Source organism: Bolinopsis microptera, chromosome 10 (assembly GCF_026151205.1).
Source record: "Bolinopsis microptera isolate Bmic1 chromosome 10, MBARI_Bmic_1.0, whole genome shotgun sequence".
Lineage (NCBI taxonomy): Eukaryota > Metazoa > Ctenophora > Tentaculata > Lobata > Bolinopsidae > Bolinopsis > Bolinopsis microptera.
Genome location: NC_087081.1, coordinates 4,568,988 through 4,592,451, shown reverse-complemented (window position 1 = coordinate 4,592,451; position 23,464 = coordinate 4,568,988). Strand labels below are relative to the sequence as shown.

The window sequence follows — 23,464 nt, the reverse complement described above, 5'->3', positions numbered from 1 at the left end:
GATTTTGTTAAAGAAACAGATCACACTTAGATTAACGTATTACCTCAGGTAACGATTTTAACTCTAATGACCCCTTTCACTGGTCTTAAAAGAACCTTTTCGCCCTTTCCGCCTGGACGTGCAGAAAGGAAAGCATCCCCTCTTAGTACCATCAACAATCTTCAATAAAATCGATTTACAAGAGGGCCGTCAAATCATTATTTTATTGAGAGGAGGTTCTTTGAACGGCCACTTCATAATCAGAGAACCTGTGGAACAAATTACAAAAGGCATATAAATTCTCAATAGCTGAGCAAATTGGTAAAATACACATTGACAAAGGCTGCAGCCAGTACAACCGCCTGCAGTATTCACTAATCTGGATGAACATTTAGTAAACATATTATAATGTAACGCACATAACAATTAGTTCATAAACACATTGTTTCTACAGAGTGTAATCTGAAGAAGAGTGGAGTGAAAACAAGCGAACTGGAAGACGTAATAAACGCAGAGCATGCACGGACAATACAATACTGTACAATACACGCATGTCGGGTGTCGGGAGAGAGACCAATTATACACACTGTATTGTACTGTATACCACCACGTGTTAAACCACGTGTTACCATGGAAATAGTGCAGGCAAGAGAAAGCAGCACGTGCACGTTTAGCGCCCTCACATGACCTGGGCCTGGGTATAACAATTGTGTGCTTTAATGTTTCAATTGGGCCGCTCATGTGACGTCAAGTTTCACATCGAGTAATTTAACAAGTGCAGCTTCTACAGTGCAGCTTCTACAGTGCAGCTTCTACAGTGCAGCTTCTACAATGCAGCTTCTACAATGCAACTTATACAGTGCAACTTATGCAGTACAGCTTATACAATGCAGCTTCTACAGTACAGCTTTTACAGTACAGCTTTTACAGTACAGCATATACAGTGCATCGTCTATAACAGAGCAGCGTCTACAGTGCAGCTTCTACAGTGCAGCTTCTACAGAGCAGTTTCTACAATGCTGCAGTGGGTGGCTGCAAAAACGCAGTCGCGCCTTGATGCCATCACAATATTGAGTTAAACATGGAAAATTTGCCATCATAACACCTTAACATGAATGAGCAGTTATATATAACATGGACATCTGTATTCATCAGTAATGACTTTTATGAGAGTGATATAACTAGGTTTATTCATCAGTAACGATTGTGATTGTTTAAATGATACTAGCTAGTTTATACCCTCCATACTCCGTTATAAAGTTACAATATTACGTTAACCTGTCTTGATATTGGTTCAGGTGTAATTACTATACTTTCTACAGAAGAATACTACTGCACCAGCTGGGTAGCACGAAGCATCATGTACTAAATAATTATAGAATTAGTCATGTGATAGAGGCATTTTAAAATAGATAATGAAGATAGTTAACCTATCTACAGCGATCAACAATTCAGAGCACAGCCCCTTATAATCGTTATTCACTACACGGTCAGACGTAATGCTTCAAGTAAGGGAGTTTAACCTTAGTATATAGAACCAATCTACAAATTTACAAACAAGATATTTATAACATTAATACAAGGTAGAAGCGAAAAGACAGTCCAAAGGCATTTTCATAGGAGTATGGAGAGAAACGAGACGTGTGTACTGTGTCTTATACCCCATGGCCAACTGCCAAACTTCACTATCTTGAGAAATACCGTTCAAACTTACTCTTATATTGTGCGGATATACTAACTACTGTCGACTACAGCGTCTACAGTACAGCGTCTACAGTGTAGCGTCTACAGTGCCGCGTCTACAGTGCATCGTATACAGTGCATCGTATATACTAACAGTGCAGCGTATACAGTGCAGCGTCTACAGTGGAGCGTCTACAGTGCAGCGCCTACTGTCTACAGTACATCTTCTACTTTTACGTTACACTACCAGAGTTACAGTGCAGCGTCTACAATGCAGCGTCTACAGTGCAGCGTCTACAGTGCAGCGTATACAGTGCAGCGTCTACAGTGCAGCGTCTACCGTGCAGCGTCTACAGTGAAGCGTCTACAGTACAGCGTCTACAGTATAGCGTCTACAGTGTAGCGTCTACAGTTCATCGTATACAGTGCATCGTATATACTTATAGTGCAGCGTCTACAGTGTAGCGTCTACAGTGCAGCGTCTACAGTGCAGCATATACAGTGCAGCGTCTACAGTGCAGCGTCTACAGTGCAGCGTCTACAGTGCAGCGTCTACAGTGCAGCGTCTACAGTGCAGCGTCTACAGTGCAGCGTCTACTGTCTACAGTACAGCTTCTACTGTGCGGATACTAACTACTGTCGACTTTAGTTGTGAAGTTGTGTCACTTTACCTTACACAGCCAAACTTTGCAAACGACCGTTTTACCAACGTCAGTTTGACATTCAAATAGTTTACAAATAAAAGGTCCCGAGGAATTTAGCTGGTTTTCCAAGCGATCTTAATCACTTAAATTGTTTATACAGCAATCTCACTATGAATTGATCGCCATCTTAGCACCTTAAAAGGTTAAAAGTGCAACCTTTCCAACTGAGCTTCTACAAGCTATTCCCGCTAAGGCATCAACTAATCAAATTGTGTGTTAAATTTTCTTATCCAAGGACAAGATCTTGTCCTTGGATAAGAAAATAATAATAGCAAGATAATAGCAAAAGTAATAATTTATTTCCCTCATCTTACCAGTGAGGTTCCTCTCCTACAAAAACATACAAAAATAAAAAGAAGCAAAAGTAGCACAGAGCATGGTGTTGTTAAATAAAAAATGGCAGATGCATGTAACAACAAGCAATATTGACTTAAAAACGACTTAAGCAATCCAAACCGAGCATATCAATAAATAAAATGTAACATGTAAATAACGGAGACTGATATCGAGAGTCAAGCATGACAGTGATAAACCATGACAAAATAAACCATGACAAAATAAACCATGACAAAATCTCAAAACGGAACAGCGGATGAGACCAGTGGTTAATAACTGTATGACATATTATACCCAGTTCACACTGTGTCAAACAGCAGGAAATACACAATTATATCTTTATTTGTTGACATAACTTAATTCTGTTGCTCCCCATTTTACAGTATGCTGTGTGATTGCGATGATCAGTTTTAATCACAGGATGAAATTGTTTGCTATAGAGATAGGTACAATATATCTTATTATAGAAATGACTAGGCGGTCAAATGCTGTCGGAAACGAGGAAAAAGCAGATTCTTGAGCTAAAACAGTAAAATGTAGAACGACTTTTCGATTCATTGTATAATTATACTTAAAGCTATAGCAACTTTTTATTTCAATGATTTCATCAACTTCACTTTAAGAGAAATGGGCTTTTTCTAAATTTACTTTCGTTAAATTATTTGCATTTCGCTTTAATATTTTTATAATAAATCATAAATATTTATTTCGAAAACTGGTAAAAATATTTGCACTTATTAGGAGATATGACGCACGTTCTATCACAATATTAACAAAGATGGATAAATATATATACCTTATCGGACCTTATTTGGACGGACATTACTTGAACGGACAGAATTTTGAACGGACATTAATATGAACGCTAGATTAAGGCAATCAAAACCATCAAAAATCCGAATTTTTTTCAACTTTTTTTGACGTTTTTTAAATTTTAGCAAATGATTTTTAAATCCATTTTTCATACACTAAGCAAGAAAAGCAGTCTATAATAAGTAAAAATGTTAAAATATGTGTACATGATCATTATCTAATATCACACATCATCTTCATCAAATGGGTTTTCGTGCAGGGAGATATCCCGGTTTGTCTTCTACTTTATCGAGATGGGTGGTAACTTATACAGTGCAACTTATGCAGTACAGCTTATACAATGCAGCTTCTACAGTACAGCTTTTACAGTACAGCTTTTACAGTACAGCATATACAGTGCATCGTCTATAACAGAGCAGCGTCTACAGTGCAGCTTCTACAGTGCAGCTTCTACAGAGCAGTTTCTACAATGCTGCAGTGGGTGGCTGCAAAAACGCAGTCGCGCCTTGATGCCATCACAATATTGAGTTAAACATGGAAAATTTGCCATCATAACACCTTAACATGAATGAGCAGTTATATATAACATGGACATCTGTATTCATCAGTAATGACTTTTATGAGAGTGATATAACTAGGTTTATTCATCAGTAACGATTGTGATTGTTTAAATGATACTAGCTAGTTTATACCCTCCATACTCCGTTATAAAGTTACAATATTACGTTAACCTGTCTTGATATTGGTTCAGGTGTAATTACTATACTTTCTACAGAAGAATACTACTGCACCAGCTGGGTAGCACGAAGCATCATGTACTAAATAATTATAGAATTAGTCATGTGATAGAGGCATTTTAAAATAGATAATGAAGATAGTTAACCTATCTACAGCGATCAACAATTCAGAGCACAGCCCCTTATAATCGTTATTCACTACACGGTCAGACGTAATGCTTCAAGTAAGGGAGTTTAACCTTAGAACCAATCTACAAATTTACAAACAAGATATTTATAACATTAATACAAGGTAGAAGCGAAAAGACAGTCCAAAGGCATTTTCATAGGAGTATGGAGAGAAACGAGACGTGTGTACTGTGTCTTATACCCCATGGCCAACTGCCAAACTTCACTATCTTGAGAAATACCGTTCAAACTTACTCTTATATTGTGCGGATATACTAACTACTGTCGACTACAGCGTCTACAGTACAGCGTCTACAGTGTAGCGTCTACAGTGCCGCGTCTACAGTGCATCGTATACAGTGCATCGTATATACTAACAGTGCAGCGTATACAGTGCAGCGTCTACAGTGGAGCGTCTACAGTGCAGCGCCTACTGTCTACAGTACATCTTCTACTTTTACGTTACACTACCAGAGTTACAGTGCAGCGTCTACAATGCAGCGTCTACAGTGCAGCGTCTACAGTGCAGCGTATACAGTGCAGCGTCTACAGTGCAGCGTCTACCGTGCAGCGTCTACAGTGAAGCGTCTACAGTACAGCGTCTACAGTATAGCGTCTACAGTGTAGCGTCTACAGTTCATCGTATACAGTGCATCGTATATACTTATAGTGCAGCGTCTACAGTGTAGCGTCTACAGTGCAGCGTCTACAGTGCAGCATATACAGTGCAGCGTCTACAGTGCAGCGTCTACAGTGCAGCGTCTACAGTGCAGCGTCTACAGTGCAGCGTCTACAGTGCAGCGTCTACAGTGCAGCGTCTACTGTCTACAGTACAGCTTCTACTGTGCGGATACTAACTACTGTCGACTTTAGTTGTGAAGTTGTGTCACTTTACCTTACACAGCCAAACTTTGCAAACGACCGTTTTACCAACGTCAGTTTGACATTCAAATAGTTTACAAATAAAAGGTCCCGAGGAATTTAGCTGGTTTTCCAAGCGATCTTAATCACTTAAATTGTTTATACAGCAATCTCACTATGAATTGATCGCCATCTTAGCACCTTAAAAGGTTAAAAGTGCAACCTTTCCAACTGAGCTTCTACAAGCTATTCCCGCTAAGGCATCAACTAATCAAATTGTGTGTTAAATTTTCTTATCCAAGGACAAGATCTTGTCCTTGGATAAGAAAATAATAATAGCAAGATAATAGCAAAAGTAATAATTTATTTCCCTCATCTTACCAGTGAGGTTCCTCTCCTACAAAAACATACAAAAATAAAAAGAAGCAAAAGTAGCACAGAGCATGGTGTTGTTAAATAAAAAATGGCAGATGCATGTAACAACAAGCAATATTGACTTAAAAACGACTTAAGCAATCCAAACCGAGCATATCAATAAATAAAATGTAACATGTAAATAACGGAGACTGATATCGAGAGTCAAGCATGACAGTGATAAACCATGACAAAATAAACCATGACAAAATAAACCATGACAAAATCTCAAAACGGAACAGCGGATGAGACCAGTGGTTAATAACTGTATGACATATTATACCCAGTTCACACTGTGTCAAACAGCAGGAAATACACAATTATATCTTTATTTGTTGACATAACTTAATTCTGTTGCTCCCCATTTTACAGTATGCTGTGTGATTGCGATGATCAGTTTTAATCACAGGATGAAATTGTTTGCTATAGAGATAGGTACAATATATCTTATTATAGAAATGACTAGGCGGTCAAATGCTGTCGGAAACGAGGAAAAAGCAGATTCTTGAGCTAAAACAGTAAAATGTAGAACGACTTTTCGATTCATTGTATAATTATACTTAAAGCTATAGCAACTTTTTATTTCAATGATTTCATCAACTTCACTTTAAGAGAAATGGGCTTTTTCTAAATTTACTTTCGTTAAATTATTTGCATTTCGCTTTAATATTTTTATAATAAATCATAAATATTTATTTCGAAAACTGGTAAAAATATTTGCACTTATTAGGAGATATGACGCACGTTCTATCACAATATTAACAAAGATGGATAAATATATATACCTTATCGGACCTTATTTGGACGGACATTACTTGAACGGACAGAATTTTGAACGGACATTAATATGAACGCTAGATTAAGGCAATCAAAACCATCAAAAATCCGAATTTTTTTCAACTTTTTTTGACGTTTTTTAAATTTTAGCAAATGATTTTTAAATCCATTTTTCATACACTAAGCAAGAAAAGCAGTCTATAATAAGTAAAAATGTTAAAATATGTGTACATGATCATTATCTAATATCACACATCATCTTCATCAAATGGGTTTTCGTGCAGGGAGATATCCCGGTTTGTCTTCTACTTTATCGAGATGGGTGGTATGGTAGAAGGTATGGTAGCTCATAGCTGACATAAGCCACCGAAGGTCGCCTATACCAAGTGGGGAGCTAGAAATAAAGCTTAAGCTGTACTTTACTTTAGGCATTCAAGTATCTCTCTAGTAGAGCAGTTGGGATCGTTCATTGCCCGGTACGACTACGAGTTGGACAGACAACCAGTTGTAAGACAAAATAAAATAAAAGTCAATCCTAAATACTTTTGCTCATACGCTAAATCCTTTTCTAGAGTTAAGCACAATATTTCAACTCTTCTAAACCGTGATAAGAAACTGGTAACTGAACGGAAAGAGTTAGCTAATATACTGCAGCAACAGTTCTGTTCTGTCTTTAGTGACCCCAACTGCCCTGATAAGTCACTACCTACATTTACAGTACCACCTCTCACTAGCAGGGATACAGAACTGTTACTCACACCTAACCACATCGTGGAAGCTATATCTGAGATTAAGCTGGACTCTGCACCCAGACCCGATGGTATTCCTGCTACTCTCCTCAAAAGATGTGCTTCAAGCTTGAGTGTTCCGATTCATCTCCTCTGGTCTGAGTCCATTTATACAGGCATAGTCCCAAGTTTCTACAAGACTGGATATGTCACACCACTTTTCAAGAAAGGTAGCAGGTGTGATGCTGCTAACTACAGACCGGTTACTCTGACCTCACATGTAGTCAAAGTCTATGAAAGAGTGTTTAGGAAACACATGGTTCAGCATCTCGAAGCCAACAATTTGTTATCTGACAAACAACATGGTTTCAGATCGAACAGAAGCTGCTTGACCCAAATGCTCGATTACTTTGATGACATCTATGAAGGGTTTACTCAGGGGAAAGACACAGACTCCATATACCTCGACTTCGCCAATGCTTTTGACAAAGTTGACTTGGACCTTCTCTTGTTAAAGTTAAAGAGATACGGATTTCATGGCAAACTTCTAAGCCGGATCCAGTCATTTCTCTCTGACCGTGAACAGTTTGTAGTCCTAAACGGTGTTCATTCGGACAGTGCCAGGGTTCTAAGTGGTGTCCCTCAGGGAAGTGTGTTAGGACCACTATTGTTCATTTTGTTTATTAACGATCTAGAGCTAGCTGTTACCTCTTCTAAGGTAAGCTTCTTTGCTGACGATATTAGGGTCTCCAAACGTATCGATTGCTTTGAGGACTGTCTGCTGCTTCAGGCTGATCTGTACGGTATTTTCGACTGGTCCCGCTGCAACATCATGAAGCTCCACGAACAGAAGTTTGAGCTCCTGAATCATCTCCACAACAGAAAGAGTAACTTTTCCGAACTCCCTTTTTACGTGGAAACTCTACTTTACAAGGTCTCCAGCGAGGAAATACTACATCCCGTTGAGAACGTTAGAGACCTCGGAGTTATGGTATCAAGCGATCTGAACTGGTCCAAACAGATCGGTAATATGGTCAAGAAAGCTAGAAGCACACTGTCATGGGTGTTTAGTGTCTTCAAAACTCGTGATAGGACCGTAATGACTACCCTATATAAGTCTTTGGTCAGAAGCCTAGTAGAGTACTGTTGTCTGCTGTGGGACCCTGTTAAGGTGGCTGAGATCCAGCTTTTGGAGGGGGTCCAGCGAACATTCACCGATCGTATATGCGGTCTGGAAAATATGAACTACTGGGAGAGGCTTTCACATCTAAAGCTAATGTCACTGCAGCGCAGAAGGGAACGGTACACTATTCTGATGATGTGGAAGATCCTTCACAATTTTGTCCCCAATTGCAGCAATATATAAGGTTCACAAAAACATCCAGACATGGTACCTGAGCAATCATCCCTTCCCTGTCTAGGTTGAGTTCCTCGAGCAACCAGACACTCTATGACAGCTCATTTGCTGTAAGAGGACCAAAACTGTGGAACAAAGTGCCTGATAATATTAAAGCTGAAGCTACGTTTGAGTCGTTTAAAGTTAGTTTGTCCAAGTTTACTGCTTTGATACCGGACAACCCTCCGACTTCCGGTTATAGCTGCAGCTGGTCTAATTCCCTGGTAGACAACTCGCCATCGAGGTGGTCAGAAATCTGATGACCTTTCCTGCTACGAGGATAAACACAACCAAAGTAACCAAAGTAAGTAAAATGAGGTAGAAGAAGCCGAAGATCAACTTCAAGATAGTGATCATGCAATAATGTGATATTTACAATTCAGATTGTTAAATTTTATGATACCTTGTTTTTATTGATTCAACGATATAGTTTACTTTTAGTCTAATGATAGCAATTGAAATTGACTGAAATTAAAAAGTTGTCATATTCTGGACAAAAAGTTCGAAATGGAAAAATTTTTGAAAAAAAATTCAACGGACTTTAACTTGGACGGACATTAATTGAACGGACTTAATTTGAACGGACATTAACTTGAACGCTAGGGCCTCCAGCGTTCAAGTAATATCCGTCCAAATAAGGTCCGATAAGGTATATCCACCCTAGCGGGCGCTTGTATAAAATTAAACTATAGACAAGATCGCCACTAATTGTTGTAACCATGGTAACACGTCACGTGTTCAATGTAAGCCAATCATTTTGGGCTGCGTCGTATATTATAGGGGCTGGAGATAAGCGATCCATACTAGCACTGCACAGTCCTGGGCCGTGGGAATAATTAATGTAATGTCAGTGACGATGAACATCAATAATAGGGGGATTATAGTGCTGATCATGTGTATTGTGTAGTGTGTTATAATGACATGTGTAATGTGTATCGATCATCATAACTATGGTGCACGTGGATTGCTGTATCATCAGCTGGGATCCCTACCGGACACAAAAATAAAATGTATATATATCTCCGGGCTATATCATTATATCGCCCGATGGTATAGCGGGCTCCCGCTATATCAGCGGGCTGTGAGAGCGGGCCGGGATATATCATGTCTTCTAACTAGCGGGCTGCACGGTCCTGCTGGCGAAAATATAGCCCGCTAGTGGATATAATATTGATATGCAGCTATATCCACCAGCGGGCTATATTTTGTCTTCTGACCTGATCTCGCAGCCGGCCGATGTAACAAGACACAGTGCGCGTCCAGCCCGCTTAAAATACAGCACGCGAGCAGACGACACTTAACGTGACAACTACAAGTAACAATACAGCCCGGAGCACTTTCACTTTCAAACAAATTTTTGGGGCCTAAACTATTAAACTTTAACTATTACAAGACACGTACACCATATTTATGTCACTGACACTACATCTTAATGGTTCCCACGGCTCAAGGAATGCACTATATCACTTATCGGCCTCAGTCCCTATACCACGCAATGCAATATGATTCAATGATTGGCTGACATTGAACACGTGACGTGTTACCATGGTTGCAACAATTAGTGGCAACTTTAAGTCTAGAGTTGATGTTTATACAGTATACACCATACACGTTCCATTGTTTATTTCAACTGATTTCCATTTCCATAATTGCTCAAGCTATTTCGAGTAATAATTCTTGAAATTTTAGGCCGGAATTTTATTTTTATGTGTAATTCTATTGTGTTCCCGAAAGAAATTTTGCCCTGTTTTTTGTTTTGAAACTATACCGTCTACCACTAATATTGATTTTATGAATTTGATCTTTTACTCAACGTAAAATATATATATATATACATATCACCGGAAACTCGCGGGCGGAACAAAATATTGCACGCGCACGCGCGTGCAATATTTCATATGTCCCCGAGGGCGCTAGCCCGAGGAAAACATATTTTCGTATAGCACGGAGGGCCCATCGGGCCCGAGTGCTATACGATTTTTCCGCCCGCGGGTCGAGGAGATGTGGATTATATCCACCAGCGTGCGCTTTTTCGCATAGCGGGCTCTCACCAGCCCGCTGTCAAAGGGCCCGATATCTCTACAGCCCGCTCGTGATATAGCCCGCTAACAAGTGACATTTAATTTGACCAGTAGCAATATTTATATAGCCCGGAGTTCTCTAAAATATTTTCAGTTTCTGTATCGTCTCCTGATGATACATCTCGCTGATGATACATCTCGTGAGCAGATGACATGAAATCTGAACACTGAACAGTGTTATTGATCCACACTACACAGTACACTTTAATAAGTTAATAGTTCCCACGGCAATATGTGGATGTAAAGAATGTATCAACTCTGAACTCTGAGCTCACCTTATTTATATCGGATGCTATATCAGTTTTCACGCAGATTGCTATGATTGGCTCATAATTAACACGTGACACACTGTTACTATGGTTACCAAATTCGTGGAGACGTTAAGTCTAAGCCTGTGATATCCATTAGTATCAATAATTGTTATGTGTTTACCATTTTCAGTTCACTATTTCAGTTGATAAACCTTGAAATTTAGGCCGACATTTTACGTGTTATTCTATTGTGTTCCCAAAAGATATTTTGCCCTGTTTTTGTTTTGAAACTGCCATTTAAATTGATGTTATAAACTTGATCTTTAACTTTCATATTCAATGTCCATGATCAGACTGTGATCTCGAGCTGTCTGGGTTACTACTTTTGATTGTCCAGTCACTCAGTAGCTGCTACAGAAACTCTAGTAACTGGTTACCTGGGTAACCCTGGTTACCTACCCTGGTAACTGATAATGACAACTCACTTGCTAGTAGCAGGCTCTGTGGCGACTGGCGGTGCTTGTTCTGGTTCCAGGGAGGGAGAGGGGAGAGAGGTAGAGAAGTAGAGAGGGAGAGAAAGAGGAGGAGAGAGGGAGATGAGGAGAGATGGAGATAAAGAGAGAGTGATATAGAGGGAGAGAGGGAGGTAAGGAGAGTGGGAGTAGGAGAAAGGAAGATAGGGAGAGAGTGAGAGAGTGAGAGAGGGAGAGAAGGAGATAAGGAGATGAGGGAGAGAGGGAGAGAGGGCCTATATTTTGATTGTTTACAATAAAATTATATGTACATGAAACAATGAGCTGAAACATTGTTTGATAGCGGCCGGTTTTTCGTTCTATAGTCAGTCATTTTGGCCTGTTCTATAACATTTTAAACTAAAAGCAACATGATTTTCTCGTAAAATTTCTGAAATCTTGTACATTAATTTGCTGTGATTGTTGGAAACTGAAGCTTCGTGATAAACGCCCACTTGTGGATATATCACATTGTAGTATGTACAATAATATAATGTATTGTGGATATATTTACATTTATAAAACTTAGATCATCTAATTAGTGGCATTACAACTACACTTGAGAAGCGCCCGCTCATGGATATACCTGATATAAAAAACTAATATCTGTAAGAAAAAGCTCACGCTGGTGGATATAATCCACATCACCTCGACCCGCGGGCGGAAAAATCGTATAGCACTCGGGCCCGATGGGCCCTCCGTGCTATACGAAAATATGTCCTCCTCGGGCTAGCGCCCTCGGGGACATATGAAATATTGCACGCGCACGCGCGTGCAATATTTTGTTCCGCCCTCGAGTCTCCGGTGATATGTATATATACCAGATATATTTAAATATATTTTTTTAATAGAAAATTATCGTATGAAATGATAAATAAGGCGTTTAGTTATTCTGTCCTGGATCTTAGTGCTCTCAAAGAATCCATTCTTCTAACTGAGAAAGTTTAGTGGTAATCGGAGTTTGGGGCTTTATTTCCAGTGAAGTTTTAGGAGTCAACCTTGCCTTGAACTTAGCACCATTTTTTAGTGTTGACAATTGATAAATTTCCGCTTTGGGAGTTTGTTTTAGAGTTTGTTTTCTCTTGAATTTTACAACTTCACTCTGTGGTGGGGGCGTGGGTGTTATATCTTTCCTCAACCTCTGATCTAGAGGAGAAGCGGACATTTTTCCGGAGACATACGAACTTGAATGCCACTGCATCTTTTATCTCTGTCTGAGCATTGACAAAACTTTTTGGTAAAGTCGATCTATTGGGATTGTTAGTGTTAGTTTCTTGAGCTGCCACAGTATCTTTTATCTTTGTCTGAGCATTGAACTTCTCGGTATAGTTGATTTCTTGACTGTTAGACATTAGTGTTAGATTCTTGAGCTTCAAGGAACTCTAAATTGCTGGGAACTGGGTCGCCCGGAGGAGTTAAATCGTGCCCTGACTGGTCTCCAAGTGGAAAGTGGGAGCTGAAATGATAACCTGATCAATAAATCAAAATGAACGCCGGGTCGAATATGTAAAAATCACATATTTTCAACCAAATTTATACTTAGTGAAAGCTAGCCCTTGCGATGTTTTGTCATTTCCAAACGATTCTCTAGCATTTAAACGTAGGAAAATAGTAAATTTTAAAATGACGTGATATTCTAAATTTTTATCTGCATTATAAAATGTACTACCAAAGGAAACGTACCTTAACATATTTTTTCGCACTACTTTAACAGGCGAAGGACTAGCAACGGAACTATCCTTTTCTTCAAGTGCCTCCAGCGATGCTTTCTTCATCAGATCCACCGCTGTTTGCATACCTACGATGTAAGAGATCATGGGTCAGTAAAAAATTCAAGGCTTCCAAAGAGAGAGTCCTAGTGCTAAGTCCTTACTAGGCGATTAATTAGATATCGTGATAAGTTTACTGAAACAAACCGGCAGTTAGGGAATCATTGCTGTCAGTCCTCTGGCGAGTAAGCTGCCTTGTCAGACTCAACTCATTGACGGTGGTGGAGAGGGTAACTGTAGAGCTCCGTTTTTGGAACATCCCGGTAAATAAGTCCATGAGTCTGCTTTTTGTTGCAGTATTGGATATAGCATTATTTGTGACATTTAAGGCGGTCGGTGTTGTCACATTCTTGTACCTGCGAAAGCCTCCTAGATTAAGATATAAGCAGCTTCAAAAGATCGCGCGAAAAATGTGACGGAATTTTGTTAAAAAGACAAAAGTTTATGTAAACAACCATGAAATTATAATTTGATATTTACATTTATATTAGGCTATTTGTTTTAACAGTTGGAGATGCATGTTGGTATTAAGCAGACGAATCCCAGAATTACTTAATAGTAAAAGGCACGTAAAGATTAGGATGTTACAAATTAAGACATTTGTAAATGAAGATGTTGTCAGTTGTGCTTTTGTTGTACTTGTTGTTGTACGGAATAGAATAAATATTATTCAATGACCTTAATGCCACACACATTATTTTCACGGACTTAATTATTCACGCTAAGGTCTTCAGCGTGAGAGTAATGTCCGTGATAATTATGACTGATAAAGTATATGTATATATCACTATCTATCTTAATTTATTTATGTATCTTAATCTATATATATATATATAGATTATATAATATACGCTTTGGCAGTCAATTGCAGCCTTTATTCAAGTGTCCGTAGATTCAAAACTACAAAAGATATATCCATCGCGGACCACAGGTTTTGAAGATAATTGTTAAGACTTTAGTTTACATTATATGAACAAATAATATTTTGACAAATAATTTAACGTCATTATCACCACCTAATGACCACTAATGTATGTAAACATTCTAACAGCAGCCAAGCCTACCCAGCCTGAAAAACCAAACTAGAGCTCCAGTTCCATGAGCTCAAGGAAACGATCAAAGAGACCGTGTTGTCGTGCAGCGCATGATCTTTTGACAATACAGATCTTTAACAATAACAAAAAGGACTCCCAGTCAAATATATTATCTTGAATGTGATAGTGAAAATGATCTTTGCTAGAAACATAGCCTACCTGCAGGGTGGTGGTTATTTTCCCGGTGTTTATTTCCACGTTTTTTAACCATATTTGGGCAAAAACGACATATTTGTGCCCATATTTGATAAAAACGTGCAAATAAACACCGGGTAAATAACCACTACGGTACTCAGCAGGGCTTATTTTGCAGTGAGCCACTCTAAAGTACTAAAATATCAATGAACTAGTGTAGCTCGTGCCTAAGGCCGGGACTTCACTACATTGCAGTTGAAATGCAAAAGACCAAACCTGCCTATAACACGCATGACATTGTCGTATGTGACCGCAATGAGTGCCCCCTCCCCCTCCCCCCCTTAATAAGCTTATAGTATTACATAACAGTGGTCTTTGGGCTAACTTAATAATGATTCATGTACCAACGCTGCATATGCAGTAATGACTAATGGGAGAGTGAGCGAGGAGGGAGAAAAAGTGAGCCCTTTTATGTCATATTTGATATTTGTGTTACAAAACCATCAATTAATCCACTTACCACCGGCCGATTAAAAAAATTGCTTATAATTGGCTTCATCAGAGTTTTTTCGAAACTATAACAGTATAAGTATAACGAAAAAAAATCGCTTCCATAACTCTAAGTCTAACCGTTTACTTGCTATTAAACCGCTCGGAAATTACACGCGCACACAAATAGAGACAGACACACAGACAGACACACATTCTGATATTATTATTCAGATAGAATTGCTGCAAAAGGGCTTCTATGTCGTAAAGGCTAAAGCCATTATCATTTATCATATTATGACCAGCTATTGTGAATGTCAAAAGGGCTTATCTTACAGTTGATTCGTTTTTAATTCATATAGATCTGCCTCTAGAGAAGTTTGGTGGCATCAATGTCATCAAAATATGTAATGATCTAATTAACATAATCACCATTGACAAACGGATTTGAGCCAAATCGAGTGAAAATTGATACTGCTAATTAAAAATATTAATATCTCATAACTGTATTTTTTGAGATAAGCCGTTTTTGTATGTTACTGACAATTATTGTGGTTTATCCCAATTGCTTTAAGACGGTTTTTTAAAAGAAAATAGAGCTTTTAACTGCATGAATGGAGTAGATGTAACTGAAAAGAAATTGCAACCTAACATTTTAACACAATTTGGTAAATCAGTAAATACACTAGAGTAAGGCTGCAAAATAGGAGTTGAACAAGGATTTAAAATAAACATGCTAAAAAGAGAAAACCAGGAAATTAATCTAAATAAATCATAAAACCTGCTACTGGGTTTATTTTTAGATTTCTTCCCAATGTTACGAAAGAAATACGACCACTTCTGGTAAATGTCCGGTTTGATTGCACAGTGAAAGATGAAAATCAGGACTCCTACGGAATAAAATCGTTTAAACAAATTTAGAAATGACATTACAGCATCAATAATAGCCGGTAGAAATGCAGTTCATTGTAATGCTGGTTGTGACAATCTAACTTTGTTATACTGCCATAATAATTATGAAATGATAATGATTTCAAATCATAGATTTTTAAAAATTCATAACCTATGGTTAACCTTCTTCCTTGTGTTGTTGGATAATCATATGACTTTATGAGCGGGATATAAATACCTCATTTCATTTCATTTTATACCTTGCAGAGTATTGCAGACAGTAAACAGATAGTGGAATGCAATATTAGCGGGATGGTTGAACATTAGAAACCCCAGCACCCAGGCGAGACCCAAAACACACGACAAAGTAGAAACAGCCTTCAACTTTGAGATTATTTTCTGTACTTTACTCTCGAAATGCTGGTATCTTCCTTTCTTGAAGATTTTGACCATAACGAGGATGAAGATACCCCAGTTAAAAATACTCGATAGACCTGTGGAATGTTATTAGCAAGTTATTAGTGTAATGTTCATGTTTAAATTAAGTAATTTATTCAGGAGATTGTAACAATAATTTAATTAGGTTTGTTAAACTGTTAGTGTTGCTATTCGAAATATTCCTCATAACCAATAAAATTGTCGCTATCAGTTCCCGTGAAATCTCTACAAACCTACCGATTGGAGCATAGAGAACGTAGTCTTGTATGGTGCTCTCGTTGGAAATCCGAAACAGACAAACTGACGTGTCATTATAACTGTCATAAGATATTCCGGCTGTTAAACCAACAATCAGTCCCGGTATAACAAATACCATTATCGCTGAAAGATATGAAACATTCATGAAACCTCCTACCTACCTATGTCACTTATGTGAATTGTGAAACTAACAAAAATCCCTTCTTACAACTCTAAAACTATTTCATTTCACTTAAAGTGACATAGTGAAAAAGTGACAAATGTATCCTCTAAATTTCTGAGGCAAGATCCTGAATGATAGAACAACAAAATAAACCTGATTTCATTATAAATCTGGAGCTCCTAGCTTGAAGGATCCTGATGAAGAGCAACCAGAGATTGTAAGATTCCACCACAGTACACATAAACACAGTTAACCACAAGTAATGTAGAGCTATAGCTATAGCTTTACAGAGGTGCTCGTTCATGCCATCATAATATTTTGCTCCTGCGGTGAGTTACAAGTTAAGAACAATTCCCCATAACAATCACAGTTTCAGATCCTCCATTTAACAATTGCTTCACATTGTTATGCTTCCACGTGGTTTAAAACTCGAAACGATAATTTCCACACCCCTCCCCAGTCCCCAACACTTACCTCCCAGGAAGAGGAGCATGGCAATTAACATGGTTGTAGCCAGGCAGATGTGAATCTTGTTAGAAGGAGACCGTCTGATGTCCTTGAACCACGTGAGGGCTATGAGAGTGAGCACTAAAGCAAGACACGACATTCCCCCGCACACGTAGGTTAGGTAGGATAGTATACTGTCGTGTGGGGTAGGTGGTCCCGTGCTCTGGAGAGGGGTCGTTATTTAGTGATGATTTAGTTTGTTACTTTAAAACGTAGGCAGTTCAAGTTTAAATACATAGCGACAAATCAGTAAACAATCTTGTTCTTCTGCAAATCAGTAAAAAAATTATTATTTTTGGAGTTCCCCAGGGATCACTCTTGGGGCCTATTCTTTTCATCCTTTATATCAAAGCTCTCCAGAAAATTGCGGCCAAATATGGTCTTGATATACAGCTCTATGCAGATGATTTTCAGCTGTACATCTCATTTAAACCAAACCATGTGGTACAGTTCATTGATGTCCAAGACAGAACAAACAAATGTCTCGCAGAGATAAAAGCATGGATCGTGAACAACTACATGAAACTGAACGATACAAAGACAGAACTACTGTTGTTAGGAAAGAGCCATGTTCTAAAAAAGTGTGAACTCAGTGTCAGACTGCAATTTGGAAGCACTGAAATTCTACCTACGGAGTGTAAAGGAGACAGCTGGAAGAGTCTAGGTGTCAAATTTGATGAAACTCTGAATATGGAACGACAGATCAATAATGTCAAAAGGAAATGCAGCTGGACAATGATGAACCTAAGAACCATTGGTTGTTACCTGGATGAAGGCATTAAATTGATGCTGGTGAAAGTGAAACAACTGGTCATATCTAAATTAGACTACTGTAATTCTGTTTACATGAATCTACCCAAGACCAGATTGAACAAACTTAGATCCACCCTTAATGGGGCAGTTCGTTTTATATATAACATAGAAGAGAGGACCACGGACTTGGTTCCCTTCTATAAGAAGGCTCACATACTCCCTATAGACCAACGAATCTTCTTTAAAGTTTTCTTTTAACCCACAAATCAGTTCACGGTACTGCACCTGATTACCTCATGTAGTGGATATAGAATTCAAACACCATGACCAGGTCGAAGAGACCTGGTGACCATCTCATGCTCAAGGTACCAAAGAAAAAAAAGTTCTGATGTTTTTATTTCCATTGTCATCACTGGAAAGGCTTTTATTTTTTACCGCACTCCATTTTATGTCTTGATCTCTTACTTTCTAGGATTTGTTTCTTTCTTGATTGATTATGTCACTGTACTTACCTTTATTATACCTACATGTATTGTATGGTTTCTGCTTCTATTTAGTTTAGTGCGGTTTACAATAAAAGATGTTTTAATTTTGTCTTTGCCTTATGATGAGTTATACTTTAGTTCACTTTTACACATTTGCTCACATCAGCCGCTCTGACATGGTTTACCACCTTCCTTGTGTTGTTGGTTAATCATATGAGCGGGATATAAATACCTCATTTCATTTCATTTCATTTCATTTCATGTATTAAGCAGTGTAGGTATCTCAATAGTCAATATGTATAAAGTATTATGGGTCACAAATTGTGACACTTCAAGTTGGGAAACAACCGTTAGCTTCACTTTCTAACTCGTTTGAGTTGTAAGTGAGAACTAGTGTATACTGTTAGTGTCAATTACTAATTACTTAATTACTAATTACAAATCACTAATTAATAATTTGTGTGCTACTGTATACGAATTGTCATACCATTAGTGCAGAGAAAGCAGTAAGATGAGTCGTGTTACATTCCAAAGTACCGTCGTCTGTAAATGTTGTCGTAACTCCATCAGTCGTCCAAGAGAGCGCTGCAAAGTTCGATTTATTTTAAGATGTTCGGTTTTTATGAAGGCTAAAAATAAGGTGTGAGAAGTGTTTTCAGAAAGGCTTCTATAGCCTTCTATACATAAAATATATTGCAATAGTGTAAAAAAATAAGTAATTTGTTTCATATAAGTACCTAATTATTAGTCATCGTAAGTAAGTAGTAACCTTACACCGAAGCAGCTCACTTACCTTTTTCAACGCGATCGTCCCAATAATAGCACAAAGGGTTGTAATACAAACTAAACTTGTTCTTATCAGTTAGCCTAATTCCGATTGAGATCTCTTGATCCTTCTCTAGCCCAGATAACTCGGTTGGCGGCTCAATATCTACCAATTTCGAACCGTAACGTTTATCTGTTAAATAAATACATTATCTTAATAAGAAATTCATCAAGAAAATTTAGATCGCACTGCCAATTATCATCACATACAATTTGACATGACCACAAATCCTTCATCAAACTCGTATCAATGTAATTGTATAGTTAAAAAATAGAAGAGGAAATCGTGAACATTGAACCTTCTAGATTGCTATTGAAATCAGTTTCAGGATCATGGTATAGGGAGACTATAAGTATAAAAGATTGAGACCCCGCGAGAGCAGTTATGTTATTGAGGCCCCTTGGCAGTGTGATTTTTATTTCAGTCTCTTTTACCTCTGAAAGTTATAAAGTGGTTAGGAATTTCCCTTATATTATGAGATTACGTCAGAGTTGAATGATCCAATTGTGAACTTAAACGTTTGTTGAAATAGAATTAGACATATCGAAGGGAAAGAATAGACATTTAAATACATTACCCTCTGCCATAGGAAAATCAAGTGTTTCTTCCTTTACTAGAGGAAACTTAACTTCCCATAAGACCCTAGTAACCTTCTTTTCGTGGATGGTTCTCAAGCCATTCTCTAATTGAACATTTTTCATGAAGGCTAGTATTAGGCCTTTCGCTCTGAGGACAATATAGATTTGAAGGGTTATGAAATGAGATTTTTCATTTTTATAGAAAATTGTTAAAAATTGACCATTCAAAATGATTTGAAATAACTTGTTATAATTTCGAAATGTTCACGAAATACCAACTGCTAGAGCCTAGATTCAGAAAGTTATAACAAATACATGCTCCCACATTTTCCGCAACTCAATAGAAACATTCGTTGTTGAGCTCATCTGAGTCAATATGATCATAACACCGTTCAGTCTATCGCCATAATGTTCAAAATAAGATTGGTCATCCTTAAATTCTTGTAGCAGTAACTGTGAGTACACTAGACAAGGTGTATGTTGTTTCAATGTCAAATTTACTAGTTCTCCTTCTAACACGTTGATGGAATCCAGGGTAAGGTTGCAGTCCAATTGAAAATCTTTCATGAAGGGTAGTCTTCGGTCTTTCGCTCTGAGGACAATCTAGATTTGAACTGTTATGAAATGAAATTTTTCATTTTTATAGAAAATTGTTTAAAAATTGACCATTCAAAACGATTTGAAATAACTTGTTATAATTTCGAAATGTTCACGAAATACCAAATGCTAGAGCCTAGATTCAGAAAGTTATAACAAATACATGCTCCCACATTTTCCACAACTCAATAGAAACATTCGTTGAGGAGCTCATCTGAGTCAATATGATCATAACACCGTTCAGTCTATCGCCATGATGTTCAAAATAAGATTGGTTATCCTTAAATTCTTGTAGCAGTAACTGTGAGTACACTAAACAAGGTGTATGTTGTTTCAATGTCAAATTTACTGGTTCTCCTTCTAACACGTTGATGGAATCCAGGGTAAGGTTGCAGTCCGATTGAACATTTTTCATGAAGGCTAGTCTTAGGTCTTTCGCTCTGAGGACAATCTAGATTTGAACTGTTATGAAATGAGATTTTTCATTTTTATAGAAAATCGTTTAAAATTGACCATTCAAAATGATTTGAAATAACTTGTTATAATTTCGAAATGTTCACGAAATACCAACTGCTAGAGCCTAGATTCAGAAAGTTATAACAAATACATGCTCCCACATTTTCCGCAACTCAATAGAAACATTCGTTGAGGAGCTCATCTGAGTCAATATGATCATAACACCTTTCAGTCTATCGCCAAAATAAGGTTGGTTATCCTTAAATTCTTGTAGCAGTAACTGTGAGTACACTAGACAACGTGTATGTTGTTTCAATGTCAAATTTACTAGTTCTCCTTCTAACACGTTGATGGAATCCAGGGTAAGGTCGCTTATCTTTTTTAGCTTGCAGTCCGACCTTGTGTCGTTTATCCAGTATGTAGTCTAGGAATGGTTTAAAATTAAGACAATGGCAATGATGCTTACATTGTAAAACATACTCAGCTATCACGTTAATAACAAATGTATATTATATTAATTTAGCCATATTTATTAATGACAATGTGCAGAATCAATCAATCTCCATTAAATTGCCTGAAGATTGATTTATTTGATACCTTGGAAAGAGATTTAAGCTTGCAATGAGCTTTAATCCCGTCACACGTATCCTTTTCACCAAGAGCAAAATTTTCGAAGTTGCAGTTCAGTAACTGGTACTTGCTACAATTTTCCCCTGATATGAATAAATGTGAAATAACTTGGTTTAAATTATAATGGTATGGGTCGAGAATTGGTTGGGATATCTGTGTCAATATACTACTTTTGCTCCCTTAAAATTGTGTTTTGGGCCAGTCATCTAAAAACCAAGTTTCACAAAACTCCTCAATACAACAGAAAATTTCAAAGAAAGTTCTAACCTTTGACGGCGAGGAAATCTAAGTGAGTGTCTCCAATACGAGCATTGGAGGGTACACTGTGTGAAGCAAACATATATTTCTCTTTTTCATTGTATCGTAATATCTCATCTTCCTATTAGATATCAAAGGAGGTTTTATTCAATTATAGTTTTCAAGTTTACAGTGAGAAATTTGTTGATTTTATTTGCATACTTGATAACTGTATAATTACACGTTAATTAAAAGGAATTTTGCAGATTTCAATAACATACTTTAAATAGTGGCTCAACACTTGATTTCAGCTCGTCCATATCCGGGTTTAAGTTGAGCATGAACGTCTTTTCTATGACATTTTCGGCTGAAATTATGTGGTGCGTTAAATCTAATTAGAGGCAGCGGAATTGATTATTCTAAAACATTCTTTTCTGCATTTCAATTAGAATTCTCCTATTTACTTGATGCCATCAATTAAAGTCCGACGAACTTAAAACCAAAACATTTGAATATTAATTCTACAAAGAGTACTCACATTGTGAAACCAACGTAGTAAATAGAAAATTACGAATAAATGTAATTTAAGCTTACTAACCTGACGGTGGAAACCTAATTTTCAAACTTTCCCTCCCCGAAGAGCAGGTAACTCCTTTCAGACCCGCTTTCTGTAGCTCGAGTATTTTTTCTGGTGACAGCATTAAAACTTGATTACCCTCCCTAATGTCAACACCGTCACCCTCGACTACTTCGCTACTGCCTGACAGTGACAAAGATATGTGTGGTTACTGGTTACTATTTCGTCGAATATAAGGAATTTCTCATTTTTAAATGGTGAATATAGTAAATACAAAAGAAAATGTAACGGAAATATAAAAAGAATGTGCAAAGCTCACCAAAGCTCGTCCAAGTTATTTCAACTCCGATACTTTCGATGAAAAAACATCGAAATATCTTTTCTTCTTCACTCCAAACTCCTTTTTTATCCTGACAATGAAGGCAATATGAAATAATATAAAGTATTTGATTTTCTTTTGAAATAATTAAACAATGAAGGCAGTATGAACTATGAAATAGTGTAAAGTATTTGATTTTCTTTTGAAATAATTAAAGAAGGATTTAAGTTTGCATGTTATAATCTTGATACACAGACTACATACCTTTAATTTGATCAAGCCATCTTCAAGGTCAGTTCCAGCAAAAAGTTCCATAAGTGATTTCCAGTTTTTGGGAACGTCAGCTGAAAAACATTATTATAAAGGAATATTTTTCATCAAGACTTAAAATCTGGGACTGAGTTTTTCAACAAAGAGCGGGGCGTATTTCGAATCAAAAGCTTACATTTTTATTCTTTTACTAGCCTATAACACAATTTAGACCTTTAAGAAGCAAAATTGAGCTCCACCACCCAAGAGATGGCCCAACACCAGAGAATACTAATTCACAACTTTTGTGTTTTTATAAAATTATTCTTCAAAAAAGCACTAACTTCAATAACAAATATCTTTATGAAGGAGCAAGGTAGAAACATTTTCCGGTAGATTTTTAGAATGCTTGAACAATTATCGAAGGTGAAAACGTCCTCAGATTTTGAATAAAATTACTCCTTAATGGTGTTAAATTGATTTGAAAAGTTGTTATTTTGTCAATAATCAAGATTTAAAAACGCTTAATTTGATGACGTCATCAAGTGGTGACGATGACGTTAAATTGTTTTT

General features: G+C 37.4%; 1 protein-coding gene and 2 long non-coding RNA genes across 3 annotated transcripts in view; all 3 read right to left on the bottom strand.

The window, feature by feature from the left end:
• The window catches only part of LOC134822425 (adhesion G-protein coupled receptor G6-like), a 105,702-nt gene extending 86,397 nt beyond the window's left edge, over positions 1–19,305 (bottom strand). Inside the window, exons 1-10 of the mRNA XM_063833486.1 lie at positions 19,216–19,305; positions 18,910–19,007; positions 17,152–17,347; positions 16,831–17,001; positions 16,494–16,637; positions 16,079–16,312; positions 15,709–15,817; positions 13,357–13,565; positions 13,124–13,238; positions 12,089–12,896 (exon numbers count right to left, since the gene is read on the bottom strand). Coding sequence (XP_063689556.1) covers positions 12,785–12,896; positions 13,124–13,238; positions 13,357–13,565; positions 15,709–15,817; positions 16,079–16,312; positions 16,494–16,637; positions 16,831–17,001; positions 17,152–17,347; positions 18,910–18,912 — 1,293 coding nt within the window. The 5' untranslated portion in view covers positions 18,913–19,007; positions 19,216–19,305 and the 3' untranslated portion in view covers positions 12,089–12,784. The remainder of the gene's footprint in view (positions 1–12,088; positions 12,897–13,123; positions 13,239–13,356; positions 13,566–15,708; positions 15,818–16,078; positions 16,313–16,493; positions 16,638–16,830; positions 17,002–17,151; positions 17,348–18,909; positions 19,008–19,215) is intronic.
• Positions 19,306–19,308: 3 nt separating this feature from the next.
• On the bottom strand, positions 19,309–19,903 carry LOC134822426 (uncharacterized). Its single transcript, XR_010161183.1, has 3 exons — positions 19,826–19,903; positions 19,547–19,684; positions 19,309–19,380 (listed from the first exon to the last, which is right to left on the bottom strand). It is a non-coding gene; the product is annotated as an uncharacterized LOC134822426 (long non-coding RNA).
• A 906-nt stretch (positions 19,904–20,809) lies between these two features.
• On the bottom strand, positions 20,810–21,121 carry LOC134822427 (uncharacterized). Its single transcript, XR_010161184.1, has 2 exons — positions 21,041–21,121; positions 20,810–20,863 (listed from the first exon to the last, which is right to left on the bottom strand). It is a non-coding gene; the product is annotated as an uncharacterized LOC134822427 (long non-coding RNA).
• Positions 21,122–23,464: the final 2,343 nt, after the last annotated feature.